Genomic DNA, 1,546 nt, shown 5'->3' on the forward strand with positions numbered 1-1,546 from the left:
GTTACTTCACCTAGGGAAGTAAGATGGGTGGTTAGGTCCAAAAGTCGCTTGTTCTTCATATCTACCAATAGACCGAAATGTGCGAGAAAATCGGCTCCAATGATAGGTTTGGATATGTCTGCGACAACGAATCTCCACGTAAATTGTCGTCGAAGGCCCAAGTCTAATGTTATTGTGATAGTCCCAAAAGTAGTGATGTTGGTACCATTTGCTGCGGAAAGTTCATAGTTGGATCTTTCTCGTGGCTCAGGTAGTTCACTGCGTGGGAACACACACAAATCCGCTCCGGTGTCGATGAGGTATTTAACACGTGATGTGTTGTCAGCGACGAACAAACGGCGTGATGACGTAGGGCTGGGGTCGTCGGCCGTCATCAACGACTGCCCAAGTCGTTTCTCGATGTGTTACCGGGATAGCTGCACGGGTTTACGCATTTCCTAGCGTTTGCGCCAAAACGCCAATGAAACCAACACATACCACTTTCTCTATCTGATCGCGAACACGAAACCGATCGCGAAGTAGAAGAACGCGAACTTGAGCGTGAAGGTCTGCGTGAACGACGGTATTGATACGGGGCAGCACTGTTGATCTTGATAGCCGCTATTTCTTGCAACGCCGATGTCAGTGCGTTCTCCAGAAGATCAAAGCGGTTGTTGATGGCTGATTCGGTAGGTGTTGATGACATCTCCGCAATATTATTGAAAGTGCCATAAGCCTCGATAATGGAATCGGCAATTTCGGCTCTCTTATCCAACGTGAGATCTTTATGTCCCACTAGAATTGCTTGGACAAGTTTTGGCAAACGACTTACCCAAAGTGTTTGAAGTATGTCTTCGGGAAACTCATTTCCAGCAAGATTCCGCAGGTGCCGTAAGAATTGCGTAGGTTTTCGATCACCCAACGGTTCATTTTCTAGAAGTGGTCGCGTATTGTGTTCGCGCGACGAACCCATTCGTTTAATGAGTTCGGTTTTTAACATCTCATACGATCGCTCGTTTCGCGGTTTTAGTATAATGTCGCGCACTTCTACTGCGTATTTTTGGTCCAAACCACTGACCGCGTACCCGAACTTGGTAGAGTCTTGGGTAATTCCGGAAGCAACGAAACTACTTTCAAGTATGGAAAACCATAGTTCCGGATCTGCTGCTATAAATTGTGGCACTTTAACTGTTACACGGTCGATGGAAATGTCTGTCTGTGCGGTATCACTATGTCCAGTAGCCATGGTTAATTGTTGTTGCTGTATTTATTCTGTACACTTAAACACTATGATAGTTGCTAATTACCGATGAAAGTTTAATTATTTATAAAATGCTATTCTAAACTGTACACTTCTGCAATTGTTAAACTCACGCACGTTCCGAATAAACTTACCTACTTGCGTTTTTCGGTCGGGGTCACCAATTTGTGGGTGATTATTGACGATGAAGAAAAACTCTTTGTTGAAGAGAGAAGTAGAGAATTTATTTTACAGAAAATGAAGATGAGTAAAACAGAATATCGGAAAGTCGGTAGATGTTAATATAAAGAATGGCTGAGAGAGACT

The 1,546-nt window shown here is 43.9% G+C and overlaps 1 protein-coding gene across 1 annotated transcript; it reads right to left on the reverse strand.

Annotated features, from left to right (window-relative positions):
* Nucleotides 1–321: 321 nt before the first annotated feature.
* LOC112904785 lies at nt 322–1,225 on the reverse strand. The gene is made up of 2 exons (XM_025975740.1): nt 478–1,225; nt 322–416 (listed from the first exon to the last, which is right to left on the reverse strand). Exons 1-2 carry the CDS (start codon nt 1,223–1,225, stop codon nt 322–324), a joined length of 843 nt encoding a protein of 280 aa, XP_025831525.1.
* Between the last annotated feature and the right edge of the window lie 321 nt (nt 1,226–1,546).

The sequence above is a fragment of the Agrilus planipennis genome, unplaced genomic scaffold (genome assembly GCF_000699045.2).
Source record: "Agrilus planipennis isolate EAB-ADULT unplaced genomic scaffold, Apla_2.0 scaffold37, whole genome shotgun sequence".
In the NCBI taxonomy this organism is placed as follows: domain Eukaryota; kingdom Metazoa; phylum Arthropoda; class Insecta; order Coleoptera; family Buprestidae; genus Agrilus; species Agrilus planipennis.